This window comes from Balaenoptera ricei, chromosome 15 (assembly GCF_028023285.1).
Source record: "Balaenoptera ricei isolate mBalRic1 chromosome 15, mBalRic1.hap2, whole genome shotgun sequence".
Taxonomy (NCBI): domain Eukaryota; kingdom Metazoa; phylum Chordata; class Mammalia; order Artiodactyla; family Balaenopteridae; genus Balaenoptera; species Balaenoptera ricei.
In genome coordinates, this window is record NC_082653.1 from 52,991,058 (window position 1) to 53,004,177 (window position 13,120).

A 13,120-nucleotide genomic window follows, 5' to 3' on the forward strand; every position below is an offset into this window, starting at 1 on the left:
TGAGCCCAGCCTGCCAGGACCTGGCCATGCCCTGACCGTTTTCCAGGGAAGATCTTGAGGAGAAACCCCAGCATCCAGCACCCCTGCCCTGCTCTCCCTTTCCCAAAGGCCCTGGGTTCCACACTGAAGCCTTCATTTGCTCAGCAATCTTTATTCAGTTCTCTGGGGAGGGCACGGCTCCCTTCCCATGCTCCTGCCCCTCCCACCCCAGGGCTCCGTGGGGCTCAGTGTCCTCTGTTGGGGGAAGGTCCTGGTGCCCAGAGGCCTGGTCTGGAGGAAAAGCAGGGCAGCTGGTCCCTTTGTGGGAGTGCTGGCCTCCCCTGTTGTGGGGAAGAAGGAAGGTGGGCAGGGGCACTGCCCCCCAGCACTCAGAGCTCCATTATGTCCCCAGCTGGGGTTGCAGGGTAGTGGGGGGTGGGGGTGTCCCCCAGCCTCAGCAACCGGAGCGCCTCAGGGATCAGGTTCCCAGGGTAGCGCCAGAGAAGCAGCTCAGAGCAAGGGCTTCTGGAAGAGGAAATGACAGTCACGGCACAGGGCTGAGGCTGGCCTGGCAGAGCCACACCCCACCTGGTACAGGTCCCCAGGGGCTCCTGGACTGCTGGCACCTTCCAAGGAGCCAAGTAGGGAAACAACAGAGGTTGGCTAGAAGCTAAAAATAGCAAGATGAGGCAGAGCCTGGAGATTGGCTCTGAGGATTGGGTATGATCCTCCAGAAGGCCCAGCTAGTGGATTGTGGATGGTGCCTACCTGAGTGGGGGCAGAGCTGGGGGGAAAGCCATGGGGGGGCTGCAGTAAGGGTGGTCATTGTGCAGGCTGAGTCGAGAGAAGTGGGTGACCATGTTCTCCTCAGACAGGAACTGCTTGCGCAGGGGCTCCCTGGGGAGAGACGGGGAGGCAGGCAGGCTGGGATATTCAGAGGAGAGGTAGTCTGATGGAGACCTGAGGTGACAGAGGGCTTGTTGGGAGTCCCTCCCTACCCCCAAACTCACTGCTCCTCCTCCAGGCGACGCTTGGTGCTCATGGGCACAGCTCCTCGGAGAGGGGAGCTGGGAAGAAAAGAGAGCCAGGAGCACCCCACCCTCTTGTACCCATCCCCAGGATCTGCCCAACTAAGCCTGCAGCGTCAGCCAGGAGCCCCCAGCCCAACCCTGTCTCAGCTGATGCCTAAGTCACCCCCTCTCCCAGACCATCCAGAAACCTGCCTCGGAGTCTGTCCCCAGTCTGCAACCCTGTCTTAGCTCATGCCCAAGCCCTGCCGATAAACCCCACCGCGTGTCATCCTGCAGACCAGCCCTGAGGGCCCAGCCAAAGATCCTGGGCCCCTGGGCCAGGCCCCCCCTAGGGCCCCCACACACACACCTCGCGTCCAGGCCTCGGGACGCCCCTGAGACGGCCCGCGGGTCGCGCTGGGCCCGACCCTGGGGGCCTCGCTCCAGGGGTTGCTGCAGGATCATTGGGGTTCGGGGTCCTGCGAGCAGAGGGGTGGGATCCGGGCGACAGGGGCGGAGCCTCCGAGGGCGTGGCCAACGCGTGGGGCGTGGCTTTAGGCGCGCGCGCGCGGCCAGGTTCCACGCAGGCGCGGAAGACGGACGGCACGCGACTGGAAGGCGGGTCGGTTTAGCGGGGTAGGGGAGGGGACGTGGCGTAGTGGCGTTGAGGAGGGCGCCACTTAGTGTTGGGACCTTCTCGGTGGTCACCTCCGCTCCTGGGACTCGGGTTACGCGGCGGCCGCCTTCACGCCGGGCCGGCCAGCGGTGTTGGGTAGGTGACGCGCCGCGAAAAGGAGGCGCTCGCCAGCACTTCCGGTCTCGTGAGGCTTCGTCGCGCGCGGAGCACTCTGGGACTTTTATTTCTCGAGATGGAGCGAGCCATGCCGCAAGCGGTGCCTCTGGGTCAGGTGAGGGGGGCGCGATGCGCGGTGCCTTCTGGGGTTTGTAGTCCATGCCCGGCTCCGAAGGGGCCGGCAAGGAGTCGTGCCCTCGAGACCTGTTTTGCGTGGGCTGTTGGTGGGACTCGGATTCTGACCCGAGGGAGGGAGAATAACCCAGAAATACCTCAGGGGCCTAACATGAAAATCAGGATACGGATTAGGAGTCAGTACGTTTTTCTGTATTGGAGTAATAGAGCCGCTCTTTAAGCGGTTTCTCCGAGGCAGTTCTGTGCGAAGCTTTTTATATACAGTAGTTCATCCAATCGTGACAAAATCTCCCGTGAGCTCCTTTTTTTTTTTTTTTTTTTTTTCCGTGAGCTCCTTTTTACAGTTGAGGAAACCTGGAGGAGAGGCTGAGTCCTTGGTCAGAAGTTCCACTAGGCATCAAGCCTCAACTCTCCCCTTTCTCACCTCCTTCTTCGAGCCACCCCTGGGACTATATGGACAGGTGCCTTCTTGGTGGGCTATAAAAAGGAGAACTGAGAAGTCAGTGCGGTGGGAGGCCGGACTGCAGCAGAGGAATCAGGAAGGAGTGTGTGGATCAGGGGTCCCAGACGCCCCAGACAGCCTTCATCCAGTCTCTCTCCACAGATGGAAGTATTTCAGGCCCTGCAGCGGCTGCACATGATCATTTTCTCCCAGAATGTCTCACCCTGTGGGAAGTTCCTGGCAGCTGGCAACAATTACGGGCAGATAGCCATCTTTAGGTACCCTTACCCCTGCTCCCCACCATCCATTAGCTCTGGCACTTGGTCCTCCTGGGGCTGATGCCCCCTGCTTCTGACTCTCAGGCCCCTCTCTTTTCAGCTTGTCTGCTGCTTTGAGCTCTGAGGCCAAAGAGGAAAGTAAGAAGCCCATGGTGACCTTCCAAGGTGGGTGCAGTCATTGAGGCCAGCTTAGGGAACCCCCGGGTGGACGAGAGGAGCAGGACGGGGTCACTCAGGTTCTGTACTTCCATTTAGCCCACGATGGACCCGTCTACAGCATGGTCTCCACTGATCGACATCTGCTCAGTGCTGGGGATGGGGAGGTGAAGGCCTGGCTTTGGGCAGAGATCCTTAAGAAGGTGAGTGTGGAGCTGGGGGAAGGGTGAGGTGCCCAGACCCAGAGAGAGCCTTTGAGGTCACCCAGTGTTTTCCTCCATGAAGGGCTGTAAGGAGCTGTGGCGTCGTCAGCCCCCATACAGGTGAGCCAGGCCCATGTGGGCAGAGGGCATGTGGGGGTGAAGGTACTGCCTCACAAGAGCTGACTCTGCTTTCCCTCCCCCAGGACCAGTCTGGAAGTACCTGAGATCAATGCTTTGCTTCTCGTCCCCAAGGTTTGAGCCCTTTTTAATCGGGGCTCTGCCCTGCCCTGTTTTGGGCCCAAATTTTAATCCTTCCCCTCTCCCTGTTCTGACTTGACATTCTCTTCTGACCCCATCCTGCCTTCTTCTGCAGGAGAATTCCCTCATCCTGGCGGGGGGAGACTGTCAGCTGCATACGATGGACCTTGAGACGGGGACCTTCACGGTGAGAGGGCTGTGGAACTGGAGTGGCAGGGGTGGGGTGGGGGAGCGGGGCAGCAGCATCCTTCCTGGATCTTGTCCTGACACTGCCCTTCTCCCTGCAGCGGGCCCTCTGGGGCCACACGGACTATATCCACTGCCTGGCACTGCGGGAGCGGAGCCCCGAGGTGCTGTCAGGTGGCGAGGATGGGGCCGTGCGGCTTTGGGGTAAGGGAATGTCTGATTGGAGAGAAAGATGGTGGTAAGGGAGGCTGGGGCAAGGAGGGTACCTTTTATGGTTCTTCCCCTACAGACCTCCGCACGGCCAAGGAGGTCCAGACGATTGAGGTCTACAAGCACGAGGTGAGGGCGCACCCCATGCTCTGTCCTTCTTCCTTCCTGGGCATCTCCTGTGTCTTCACCTCCTCCTCTATTCTCCTCCCTCCCAGGAGTGCTCGAGGCCCCACAATGGGCGCTGGATTGGATGTTTGGCAACTGACTCCGACTGGATGGTGAGCCGGGCAGAGTGCAGGATGGGGTGGCAGCTCCGGGCCCTGTCCAGCTGAGGGCCTGTGGTTCACGGCGGCTGGGGACCCCCACCTTTCTGCCCAGGTCTGTGGAGGTGGCCCAGCACTAACCCTCTGGCACCTTCGATCCTCCACACCCACCACCATCTTCCCCATGCGGGCACCACAGAAACACGTTACCTTCTACCAGGACCTGGTGAGGCCCTCTGTCTTGCTTCTGCCAGCCCTGTCCCGCTCCCCCTGCAGCCCTGAACCCTGAGACCCCTCCTTGTCTTCCACAGATTCTATCAGCTGGACAGGGTCGCTGTGTCAATCAGTGGCAGCTGAGCGGGGAGCTCAAGGCCCAGGTGCCTGGCTCCTCCCCAGGGCTGCTAAGCCTCAGCCTCAACCAGCAACCAGCAGCCCCTGAGTGCAAGGTGGGTTCAGCAAGGGGCAGTGGGGATCCTGGGAGGCCAGGGTGTGTGGACAGGTCAGTCACTCCCCTCTTGCCTCTAGGTCCTGACAGCCGCAGGCAACAGCTGCAGGGTGGATGTCTTTACCAATCTGGGCTACCGAGCTTTCTCCCTGTCCTTCTGACCTCCAGCAACACCCCCACCTCCATCTCAGGGGTTTGGAGTGGTTTGTTTTTTTCTTTTTTTTATACTAATAAAATTTTGGGCTTTTTTTTTTCATGTGCTTTTTTCCCAAGAATGGAGGCCAAGTCGGTGCAATGATTTATATATTACTCTGTCTGATCTTAATACATAAATACCTACCCTCACCCCTGTCCTGGAGTATGCTGGGGGCCAGGGGGCCTAGTCCCTGGAAAAGATAGACCTATATAGATTTGAAAAACAGCTCTGCCACACCTGCCCCTGCCACCCACCTGGGGTCCCTGGCCCCCAAAGCTGGCCCCTGCTCCCGGTGAGCCCTTGCCCAGCCTCTCGGGGTGGAGAGGGCACCAGCCGCCTTTGGCAGACAGTCGGGGCCCGTCGCTCCGTTGGCCAGAAGAGGAAAGTGAGCCAAAGAGGGCAAAGGTGGCCCCCTTGACCGGGCGCTCAGGTCCTTCGGAAGAGGTTGCTGAAGAAGCCGCCGGCGGGCCCAGGGCCCAGGCGCAGCGAGAAGCGCGGCGGGGCGCGGCTCGGGGCGGATCCAGCCACACTCAGCTCTTTCTGGCGTTGTGATAGCAGCTGCTGTCCGATGACCACCTGCATGTCGTCCTGCGGGCAGGGCGGCCGGGCCGGCGGGTCGGGTCAGCGTTCGGCCCCGCCCCTGCCGGCCCCGCCCCGCCCTGTCGGCCCCGCCCTGTCGGCCCCGCCGGCCCCGCCCCTCACCTGCCAGGCCTCCAGCTCTTGCGTCAGCGCCACCTTCTGGCGGATGGTGCGAAGCAGCTCCCGGGAGAGGGAGTCCCGCTCCAGAGAAACGCGGCTGAGCTCCAGGGACAGTTCCAGGGACCTGCAAGGGAGAGGGGCAGAGAGCGGGGCAGAGAGCAGGTCCGAGGGCGCTGGGGCCTCAGCGAACAGGGGTGTTTGGGGGCTCCTGGACCCAGGCGGGAGTGAGGCCGCTAATACCGAAACCAGGGAGGTTAGAGGGCCCTTGCGGCGGAGTGGGGACAATTATAGCACTCGCGTGAGGGAATCCGAAACCCAGAAAGGCCAGAGTGTCTTGGGGGCCTGTAGCCCCCCCCTGGGGCGGTGGTGGATAGTGGCAGATGCTCACTTGTTCACGGCCTCGTCCCGATCCGAGAGGGCGCCGCTTAAGACCTCCTCGGGATCCTCATGCGCCCGCAGTTCCTTCTGCCTTTGCAGCTCCTCCCGCAGGGACCGTAGCTCTGCCCCCTGCAGCGCCATCTGCGGACAGGGTAAGGTGCAGAAAGGCAGGTAGGCCCGAGTGTCCCAGCTCTTGCTCTTCTAGGCAGCCTGGACTCCAGCTCGCCTCCCTCCCGCCCCCTCCCCCACCCCCATCCCCGCGTGCTCCACAAACAACCCAGACAGCTGTGGTCCTGTGCTGGAGATGAATCTTCTGAGCACCTAGAGGGGTGGGGTTGGTCGGGGCTAGATGGGTGGTATAAGCCTGCAGGAAGGATGCATGGAGAAGCATTGGGAGGTGGGACTAAAGAGGCAGTGTAGTCCAGGAACTCTTCCTGGAGGAGGTGACATACAGGCTGGCTCTTCAAACATGATTGCAAGTTTTTTGGGATGAAGGGCTATCCAGGTAGAGGGGAATTCGTGGGCAGAGGCTCCGAGATGTAGATGGAAAAGAGAAACTGATATTGAGAAGGGCTTTGCGTCCAGTACTATGCTTCCCCCACCTCATCCTGCAGCCGGACCACTTCCGCCTCCTTCTCTTCCAGTATCTCCGCTGGGCTCAGGGATGCTCGCTTCCTGGGAGGCTCCAACCTCTGCTCCTGGGGCGAAGGCTGGTGGCTGGATGCCTCTTGGGTCTCCGGGGACAGAGTGGCCTGTTCACCAAAGAAGCTAGTCAGTGCAGTGTCGAACCTCGTGGGAAAAAAAGGAGGGGCGGAGTCTGCAGCCCTCCTGGATGGTACGTGTGGGGGCTGGTGGGCCGAGAGCTCACCAGAGCATCTCCGCGTCTGTCCGCGTTCTGGTCTTGGTCCTTGTCGCTGTCGAGGCTATGGGCAAGCTCTAACTGCAGCGAGGCTCCCGAGATGTTGGCGTCCTGGAGGCGCGACTCCTCCTCCAGCTCCGAGACCCGCCGCTGCAGCCTCCGCAGCGCACTCAGTGCCTCCCCCGCCTCGGAGCGCGCGAGTTCCAGCTGCGACCGACCCACCACAGAGCGAAACAAGGGCGGTCAGCCAGGTGCTCCCGCCACCGGCATCCCGCGGCCGGCCCACAGGGGGCGCCGGCGCGCCGCAGAGAGTCAGGCAGCCCCGCGCGTCCACGCAGCCCAGCGCTGAAGTTGGCTCCCACTCCCGGATCGCTGGGCTGCCTTGGGCCGCGCAGTTCCCCTCGGCAGACACCAATTTTCTCCCCTATAAAGCAGGGCGCCGATGGGCGCCCCGGCTTCAAAGTCTCCCATCACCCTCCCTCCAGTCCCACCCCACCAGGTCACCTCGAAATGCCCTACCCCCTTCCCCGACCATACCGGTCTACCTTCTAACTCTCTCACTAATGCTATCATCCAGCATTGACTGATCCTTTCTTCTAAGCTGGGCAATGTGCTGAGTGTCTCACACCCTTACCACAGCCATGTACCATTACCATCCCATCTCACAGATGGGGAAACTGAGGCTGGTGTTCGCAATAGTAGGAAGGGACACTGAAATAAGAACCCAGGTAATTTGACCCCAAAGTGCAAACTCCTGAGATCTCAAACATCAAGCCATACTGCCTCTTTTCATTTCCTTTCCTCCATTTTCACAGCCCAGACCTGGTCCAGGTCCCTATCATCTCTGCCCTGAGTTCTGGCCTCAGCCCCATCCCTGGCCGCCCAGATGCCAGTCTCTGATGCATTCTAAGAGTACTGCCCCTGCTCAGTAGCTTATGGCTCCCACTTGCCCTTGTGCTAATGCCTGTGCTCTTCTGGCCCAGGTGTTAGGGCTCCCAGTGACCCAGCTCTGGTGTCTTCTCCCAGGAAGCCCTGAGGCAGTGGCCAAGGCCCCGGCCTAGATGCACCCGCCCACCCCAACCCTGCTAGTCACCTCCAGACTGTGCTCCCGCCTCTCCCGCCGTAGCAGCAGCAGCTCCTCATGGGTTGCCTGTAGCCTGCCCTGGCCCTTCTCCACCTCCTCACACAGACCTCGAATCTGGGCCTCCAGGTCCTGTCGGCGAGTCTGGAGCATCTGATTCTGGGGAAAGGCCTCAGAGCTGGAGTGGAAGGGCTAGGCCAGGTGCAGACAGCCCCCAGCCAGCCTTCCAGGCTCAATAGACCCAGCTGGCACTCACCTCCCCCTGCAGACACTCCAGCCGTGTCCTCAACTCTGCCCCAGCCAAGGCCTGAGCCTGGCACTGCCCCCGAAGGCCATCCAATTCTCTCTGAAGCTCCTGCTCAGTCTGGGAGGCCTGAAGGTGGGGGGAAGCAGTGGAGCCCTCAGCTGGCCCAAGCCGCAACACCAAGCCCAGTGCACCCACTCCCACCAGGACCCAGGTGTCTGCCCCTCCTTGCCCAGGGACCCGGGGTCAGGGCCGTCCCACCTGGGCCAGCTGCTGGCTGAGCCGGAGGTTCTGTTCACTGAGTTCACTGAGGGTGCGCGCCCGCTCCCGTCCGCTATCCTTCTGCTCGGAACGCTGCTCCCCAAGCTGGGCCTGAAGGGCCTCCACGTCCCCCTCCAGCTCCACAATCCTGGCCTCCCACTCAGCTCCCCGGGCTGCCAGGCCTCGGCGGAGCTCATGGTTCTCCTGCTGCAGCCGCTGTGGGGGCCGGGACAGAGGGTAGAGACAGGGAGAGGTGAGACTGGAGGGGACGCAGGGAGACAGACAGAGACCCAAAGAGAGTCCAAGGGGGGTCTGAGACAGGCCTGAAAACTAGAAACATGAGAGAGCTGGGGAGGAAGTGGGCGGAGGGCAAGACACAGCCTCAGACAGTAGAGGAGGAGGGGGAGCAATAGAGAGAAGCTTCCAGGAGGGGCTGACCCTGGGTCAGAGTTGGGCGGGGCTCCCTGATGCCCACTCACCTCTGGCTGCCACCAGGGCTTCTGGACCCGAGGGCGTAGGCACCGTTTCTGGCGCCTGAGTCTGGCAGAATTGAAGCCTCGGCCCATGGCCTCACACACCTGCGTTCCAGGGGCTCTGGAGGTTCGGCCTCTGCCCAGCCTCTGCTTGGTCCCTCTCCCCCAGCTCCTCCTGGCCAGCTCCCTCTAATTAACCCTGGTCAGCCACACCCTGGCCCCAGGCCTCTGCCTGCCCTCCCCAAACCTGTCTAACCAGCAGTGGGATGCTCCTGGCACACCCAGATGCCCAGCTTGTGGAGGCAGGCAAGTCAGGGGGCCAGCGTCTCCCCGCTCCCCGTCATAGACTCTCCACGCAGGAAGGTGAAGCTAACCACAGCTGCTACAATAATTAGCAGGCATTCCTGCCAGGGCCTGTGCTAGCACTTTACCTATATTATTTTATTTACTCCATGAGACTTAGACTCCTTAACATCCTCATTTTACAAATGAGGAAACTGGGCCTCAGAGAGGTTAAAAGCCTTGCCCAAGGACACACAGTAGTTAGTGGAGCCGGGATTCTAACCCAGGCAGCCAAGCCCTTAACCAAATACTGTGGGGGCAACACAGCTCTAGGATGGAGCCCACAGGTTCGGGGTCCGATTGTCCTGGCCGGTGTCCTGCTCTGCTGCTGCTTTGTGGTCAGGCAAGTTCCCTAATATCTCCAAGTCCCATCCATTCATCCATCCATCCATCCATCCATCCATCCAATATTTCCTGAGCTCACCCCGTTTTGGAGTCTTTGTCAGCAGTAAGTGAGACCACCAAGTTCCGTGCCTGAAGCAGCTTAGAGTCCAGAGGCAAATGGACACATGCTTGAACCAGGTAGTTTCAGAGGGGGGACATTAAGAGCTCTAAAGAAACCCTGGGAAGTGATGAAGAGGAGTGGTGTGGGGTGGGGGCTCTCAGGAGGAAGTGATGTCTGTTGCCTCCTGCAGGGCAAGAAGGAAGAGGGCTACAGCAAGGGGCAGCAAGTGCAAAGGCCCTGAGGCAATAAGCGTGGGTTGCTCAGGGAACTGAAAAAAGCCCCCCTCTGAGGAGGGACTGTGTGGCTGAGATGACTGACTGAGATGACTGACGTCAAGGAGGTCACATGGGGAGGAGTTTTGGTTTCATTCTAAATGTGAGGGGGAGCCACTGAGAGATTCTGGGCAAGGACTGAAATGATCTGATTTGCAATTTTTGAGGATCCCTCTGGCTTCCCCATGGAGAAGGGGCTCAGGGGGCAAGAGTGGAAGCTGGGGACCAGTGAGGAGGCAGCTGCAGTGTCTGGGGCAGATGATGGGGCTGCGGCCAGCTTGGAGAGACGATGAGAAGTGGGTAGACTCATAATCTAGTTTCGAAGAAGAATCAACAGGGCCTGCCAGTGTGGGAGGGAGAGGTCACAGAGATGTGCAGGCTCTGGTCCTGCAGCAGGAAGCTGGGGTGGGGACAGCAGGGGATGGGGTCATGGAATCCAGTGCCACTTATGTTGAAATGCCCATTAGGTGGCCAGATGGGGAGGGTGTGGGGCCGACGACATGGATACAGGAGTCAGTGGTGTCCAGGGTGTTTAGGGGACCAGATGTGACCCCCAGGGTGAGAGCGTGGCTGACCACAGCCTGGGCAGAGGGAACTGTTCATATCTCCCAGAGCCGGGTGAGAATTGACCGAGATGATGCATGGAAAGTGCTTAGCCCAGAGCCAGGCAGGGAGAGAGCCCAGGATCTGTTGGCTGGGATCGTGCAATACTGCTGAGGAGACAGACCCAAGATTCAGAGAGGTCCAGCAGCTTCCCCAAGGTCACACAGCCAGGCAGGGATCTGAACCCAGGTCCTGTCTTGCCCTCAGAGCCCATGTTCTTAACCACTGGGCAACACTGCCAGGGAGGCTGGTCCCAGACCTGAACTGCTGTTCCAGAGGCATCCCCCTGCCTGGCTTTCCTCTCCCTGACCCCCTGCCTGGTCCCTCCCCTGTCCTCCATCCCCCCAGCCCTGCCCTCTGCTGTCAGCTCACTTCCTCATGCTCAGAGTGCTGGGCACTCAGCATCTCCAGCCGCCGCTGCAGCTCCTCATTGCGCTCCAGAAGCATCTTGCCAAGCTCTGCGGCCAACAACAGGTCTTTCTCCTTCTGCTGCAGCTGCAGGGCCAGGTCCTCGGGCTCCTCAGGCCTTGGGCCCCCTCCCAGGAATGAGTCCCGCTGCTCCAGCATGAAGGGGAAGAAGCCCTCATTGCCGCTGGGGGAGGTGCCCCCGGAGACCAGCCCGGATGGGAAGCTGGGCCCTTCTGGGGAGCTCATGGTGCCTGCAGTGTCTGTGGGGACAGGAAGGTCTGTGGGGAGAGGTAGCTGCATGACACTCTACACCGCAGCCCAAAGGGGTTCACTGCCCCGCCCCACCCCCCGCCCCCACCCCCACTGGCCAAGACGTGGCTCTCCTGCAGTTCTTCACCTGCCTTACTGGCCCTCTCGGTCCTGCAGCCAGGGCCTCCCTGGGCCATGAAGGGTTAATGATCTGTGTCTTAGCTGTCCAGCTCCGTTAATGTCCCCAGGGTAAACTGAGGCAGGGAGAAGCAGGAAAAGAGCTGTCCAGCCTTCTGCCTCTGGCAGATGTTTTCTGCTCCCAGGAAACCTTCTCCCAGTGCTCCAGGACCACACGCCACCCCAGCGACAGTCCCCACCCCCCTCTTCCCAGGACCCAGCTGTTCTGGCTCCCAGCCTCTTACCAGCTGGGAAACTCTTACCAGAGCCCAGGTTCTTGGGACTCAGGACTCTGCGATGAGTCCAGCCTCTTCTCCCAAGAATACAGGGCCTTGGGAACTTACGTGTCCTGAGCCCTTAGCCCCCAGAAATCCAGCACCCTCCCCTTCCAGAAGCCCAGGCCCAAGTTACCAGCCCCCCAGCCCTCCTGGCCCTTGTTTTCCTATTTTTTCAGGTACCCATCCTTCTGAACTTAGGTGCCCGAACCCTCAGCCCACCCCTTCTGGATTGCTGGCCCCAGTCCCCCAGTTTCCAGGCCCTGAGCGAGCGAGCGGGCGGGCGGGCCGGCGAGGTAACAGGTTGTGCCGGCACTGCCGCCTGCCCAGCCACTCCAGGTTTCTGTTTACTTCCCGCCTGGCTTTGGGGATGGGAGCCTGGTGGCACTCCCCTAGGGCCGCCAGGGCCCGCAGTTCAGGGGCTCCAGGGCGCAGGAGGGAGGGAACACACGGGGCTTTCCTGGCATATTACCCCTCTCCAGCACTCCTGAGGTTCCCCCACCCCCTACGCGCAGGCACACATCTGTCCCTTCCCCTCCTCCCCTCGCCAGGTGTCCGACCCCAGGCCTACTCTCAGGACCCAGGCATCAGCTGCAGTCCCAGCCCAAATGCCCCCCGGCCAGACTGGGGGTCTCCCTGACGTGGCCTCTGCAGGCCAAACACCGCTCTGGGACTCAGGGGTATCCCTCCTCCTCACCGCTCCCAGCACCGAGCTACCAGTTATTAGCACCTCAGCCCAGGCGTCAAGGTCCCCAGCGCCTCGACCCCCAACCCTAAGCGTCGGAAGCCCAGCCACCGCCTTCCTGCCTTCCTTCCTGCCCGCGTCCCCCGTTTCCCGGCCCCGGGAGTCCGGCCTGGCCGCCCCTGCCCCGCCCCATCCCCCACTAGCCCTCTCCCCGGCCCGGTCCGCCCGAAGCTCGAAGGTCCCCTGTCCTCGGCGCCCCTTAGGCTCTCACCCGACGACGCCGGGCTCCCTCCGAGGTACCCGTGGTCCCCAGTCCCCTCTTCCGGAGGCGGCGCCAGGTGAACTGCCCGCACAGGTGAGGGGGCGGTGCCACGGGCAATGCCGGGTCGCCCCCTGGTGGCCGGAATGACCAGGTGGGGCCTAAAGAAAGTCGCCTCCACCCAGGTCAGAGCCAGTGACCCATCTTGCTGCCATCGGAAAACGACAGGGCCCATTAACTGAGCACCTGCTGTGTGCAGACCCCTGAGCATATATGTCAGCTCCTTTCCTCTCACAACTGCCCTTGTGGGATAGGAAATTATTAACAATAACAACAAATCTAACATGTATTAATGCTAAGTAATATGCTAAGTAATAATATCCTCTTATATGGGGATAACTTGTTTACTTTCATGACATCCTAATGAAGCAGGAACTACTATTATCCTCATTTTACAGATGAGGAAACTGAGGGCCAGGGAGAATCTAACTTGCTTGGGGTCACATGGACAGAACTTGAATGTGAGCAGCACAAGTGTGACTTCAGGGTGTGTGCTCTTATGCTGATTCCCGTGCTGTAGGTGACAGCTAAAGTGACTTGCCCGTAACCACACCTTAGCCTGTGCGCCTCCCAACTTGAGGCTCTCGGTTCCCAGGCTGCACAGAGTCAGAGGCAGAGGCCTGGGTATGGAGACTGGGAGGATCCAGGCCTGGGTTCTGGGGTCCAGCCCAGTGCAGCCTGGGCATGCAGGGGATGCCCCTGCCGTGGCCTGGTGGCTTGTCAGGAGTCCCCTCAGACTTCCAGGGCTCCCTGGGTCCCTGTAAAAGGGGTTGCTGGCCTGGTGAGTAGGGACAGA

General features: G+C 60.7%; 3 protein-coding genes across 11 annotated transcripts; 1 reads left to right on the forward strand and 2 right to left on the reverse strand.

Moving 5' to 3' along the window:
* Positions 1-135: 135 nt before the first annotated feature.
* On the reverse strand, positions 136-1,812 carry HCFC1R1 (host cell factor C1 regulator 1). Of its 3 annotated transcripts, XM_059898747.1 has the most exons (4): positions 1,360-1,812; positions 990-1,046; positions 748-876; positions 136-504 (listed from the first exon to the last, which is right to left on the reverse strand). In XM_059898747.1, exons 1-4 carry the CDS (start codon positions 1,452-1,454, stop codon positions 369-371), a joined length of 417 nt encoding a protein of 138 aa, XP_059754730.1. In that variant the 5' UTR covers positions 1,455-1,812; the 3' UTR covers positions 136-368. The 3 variants fall into 3 exon arrangements, with proteins under 3 accessions (XP_059754730.1, XP_059754731.1, XP_059754729.1); XM_059898748.1 differs by lacking the exon at positions 990-1,046; XM_059898746.1 differs by lacking the exon at positions 990-1,046 and having other exon boundaries at positions 748-939.
* THOC6 (THO complex subunit 6) lies at positions 782-4,609 on the forward strand. 3 transcript variants are annotated; one of them, XM_059898738.1, is made up of 13 exons: positions 782-1,897; positions 2,522-2,637; positions 2,738-2,802; positions 2,893-2,996; positions 3,079-3,116; positions 3,200-3,248; positions 3,370-3,441; positions 3,542-3,644; positions 3,730-3,779; positions 3,866-3,928; positions 4,029-4,139; positions 4,225-4,359; positions 4,439-4,609. In XM_059898738.1, the coding sequence occupies exons 1-13, from the start codon at positions 1,859-1,861 to the stop codon at positions 4,517-4,519; spliced, it is 1,026 nt and encodes a 341-aa protein (XP_059754721.1). In that variant the 5' UTR covers positions 782-1,858; the 3' UTR covers positions 4,520-4,609. The 3 variants fall into 3 exon arrangements, with proteins under 3 accessions (XP_059754721.1, XP_059754723.1, XP_059754722.1); XM_059898739.1 differs by having other exon boundaries at positions 783-2,378; XM_059898740.1 differs by lacking the exon at positions 4,029-4,139.
* Positions 4,610-4,644: 35 nt separating this feature from the next.
* Positions 4,645-12,348, reverse strand: BICDL2 (BICD family like cargo adaptor 2). 5 transcript variants are annotated; one of them, XM_059898734.1, is made up of 11 exons: positions 12,277-12,324; positions 11,017-11,122; positions 10,584-10,879; positions 8,077-8,292; positions 7,828-7,944; positions 7,584-7,730; positions 6,500-6,697; positions 6,234-6,383; positions 5,642-5,772; positions 5,257-5,377; positions 4,645-5,142 (listed from the first exon to the last, which is right to left on the reverse strand). In XM_059898734.1, exons 2-11 carry the CDS (start codon positions 11,063-11,065, stop codon positions 4,981-4,983), a joined length of 1,587 nt encoding a protein of 528 aa, XP_059754717.1. In that variant the 5' UTR covers positions 11,066-11,122; positions 12,277-12,324; the 3' UTR covers positions 4,645-4,980. The 5 variants fall into 5 exon arrangements, with proteins under 5 accessions (XP_059754717.1, XP_059754716.1, XP_059754718.1 ...); XM_059898733.1 differs by having other exon boundaries at positions 10,584-10,897; XM_059898735.1 differs by lacking the exon at positions 11,017-11,122 and having other exon boundaries at positions 10,584-10,897; positions 12,277-12,348.
* Positions 12,349-13,120: the final 772 nt, after the last annotated feature.

Excerpts from the sequence above, each read along its gene's own strand:
- HCFC1R1 (XM_059898746.1), bottom strand. The coding sequence starts at position 1,454 with ATGATCCTGCAGCAACCCCTGGAGCGAGGCCCCCAGGGTCGGGCCCAG. Across the intron at positions 940-1,359 it reads TCCCGAGGCCTGGACGCGAG|GTCTCCATCAGACTACCTCT; the intron begins GTGTGTGTGTGG and ends CTGTCACCTCAG. Across the intron at positions 505-747 it reads CCAGCTCTGCCCCCACTCAG|AAGCCCTTGCTCTGAGCTGC; the intron begins GTAGGCACCATC and ends TTCCTCTTCCAG.
- BICDL2 (XM_059898733.1), bottom strand. The coding sequence starts at position 11,065 with ATGGCCCAGGGAGGCCCTGGCTGCAGGACCGAGAGGGCCAGTAAGGCA. Across the intron at positions 5,378-5,641 it reads CGGGACGAGGCCGTGAACAA|GTCCCTGGAACTGTCCCTGG; the intron begins GTGAGCATCTGC and ends TCTCCCTTGCAG. Across the intron at positions 5,143-5,256 it reads AAGAGCTGGAGGCCTGGCAG|GACGACATGCAGGTGGTCAT; the intron begins GTGAGGGGCGGG and ends CCCTGCCCGCAG.
- THOC6 (XM_059898738.1), top strand. The coding sequence starts at position 1,859 with ATGGAGCGAGCCATGCCGCAAGCGGTGCCTCTGGGTCAG. Across the intron at positions 3,249-3,369 it reads CTTTGCTTCTCGTCCCCAAG|GAGAATTCCCTCATCCTGGC; the intron begins GTTTGAGCCCTT and ends CTTCTTCTGCAG. Across the intron at positions 4,360-4,438 it reads CAGCAGCCCCTGAGTGCAAG|GTCCTGACAGCCGCAGGCAA; the intron begins GTGGGTTCAGCA and ends TCTTGCCTCTAG.